This window comes from Echiichthys vipera, assembly GCF_963691815.1.
Source record: "Echiichthys vipera genome assembly, chromosome: 11".
NCBI classification, from domain to species: Eukaryota; Metazoa; Chordata; class Actinopteri; order Perciformes; family Trachinidae; genus Echiichthys; species Echiichthys vipera.
In genome coordinates, this window is record NC_139836.1 from 3,880,468 (window position 1) to 3,881,420 (window position 953).

Consider the following 953-nt stretch of genomic DNA (forward strand, 5'->3'; position numbering starts at 1 on the left):
TCAACATGTTGATATACAAACTCATTATTATGAAACACTAAGTCATTATTTTGTTAAAGTTTCAGATTATTTTGAGATACAAACTCAATACCTTGAGATAACTTTTATATTTCCACATACTACGTCATTATTTTGAGATATTTTCTTATTGTAATAACTTACAGGAAGTTTTTTTCCCATCAGATTGGCAAAAATATTCTGCCATAATGGTGTTGCTCCCTTTATTGAATTTATTTCCTTCCTTTGGGACTGACTTTGGTAATCCACTGTAATGGACTTTACTATGAGAGGAGCTGGTACAGGGGCCAGTAGGTAAGTCTTTAAAACACTCTTTTAATAAACTCTGGGTTCACTAACTACGCTGTTGCTGCTTTGTTTTGTGTGTAGGGACTCTTCTCATGCTGCTGCAGAGGTTTGCTGTTATTTTCAGCAGCATTAGTGGTTAAAAAACAGGTCGCCCCGCCCCTTCTACGTCACAAACCACGCCCACTCAACTGACAGCCTCAGAGTGGGCGTGGCTCCGCGCTGTCGTCACTCTCTCTACCTTCCAGGTGTTCTTCTTCTTCTTCCCCGGGTCCTCCTCACACATCAGTCCGCCCTCCGCTCTCCTCCTCCCGGGTAGTTCTTGTCAAACATGGCGGCGCCGCTGAGCGACCAGGAGAAGCGGAAGCAGATCAGCGTCCGGGGCATCGCCGAGCTCGGGGACGTGGTGGAGATCAAGCGGAGTTTCAACCGACACCTCCACTTCACTCTGGTGAAGGACCGGAACGTAGCGACGCCCCGGGACTACTACTTCGCCCTGGCCCACACCGTCCGGGACCACCTGGTGGGCCGCTGGATCCGGACCCAGCAGTACTACTACGAGAAAGACCCCAAGGTAGGAGCGGGTTTGACCGGGGAGGAGCGGGCAGAAGCCCCGGGGAAAAAGTGTCGTTTTTAGTTTAAACTCTTTA

At 48.5% G+C, this 953-nt stretch overlaps 1 protein-coding gene across 1 annotated transcript in view; it reads left to right on the forward strand.

Annotated features, from left to right (window-relative positions):
* The first annotated feature begins 560 nt into the window (after positions 1-560).
* pygb (phosphorylase, glycogen; brain) overlaps positions 561-953 on the forward strand; it is a 20,015-nt gene continuing 19,622 nt past the window's right edge. The window contains exon 1 of the mRNA XM_083923191.1: positions 561-877. Within this exon, the coding sequence (XP_083779317.1) occupies positions 635-877 (243 nt within the window). The 5' untranslated portion in view covers positions 561-634. The remainder of the gene's footprint in view (positions 878-953) is intronic.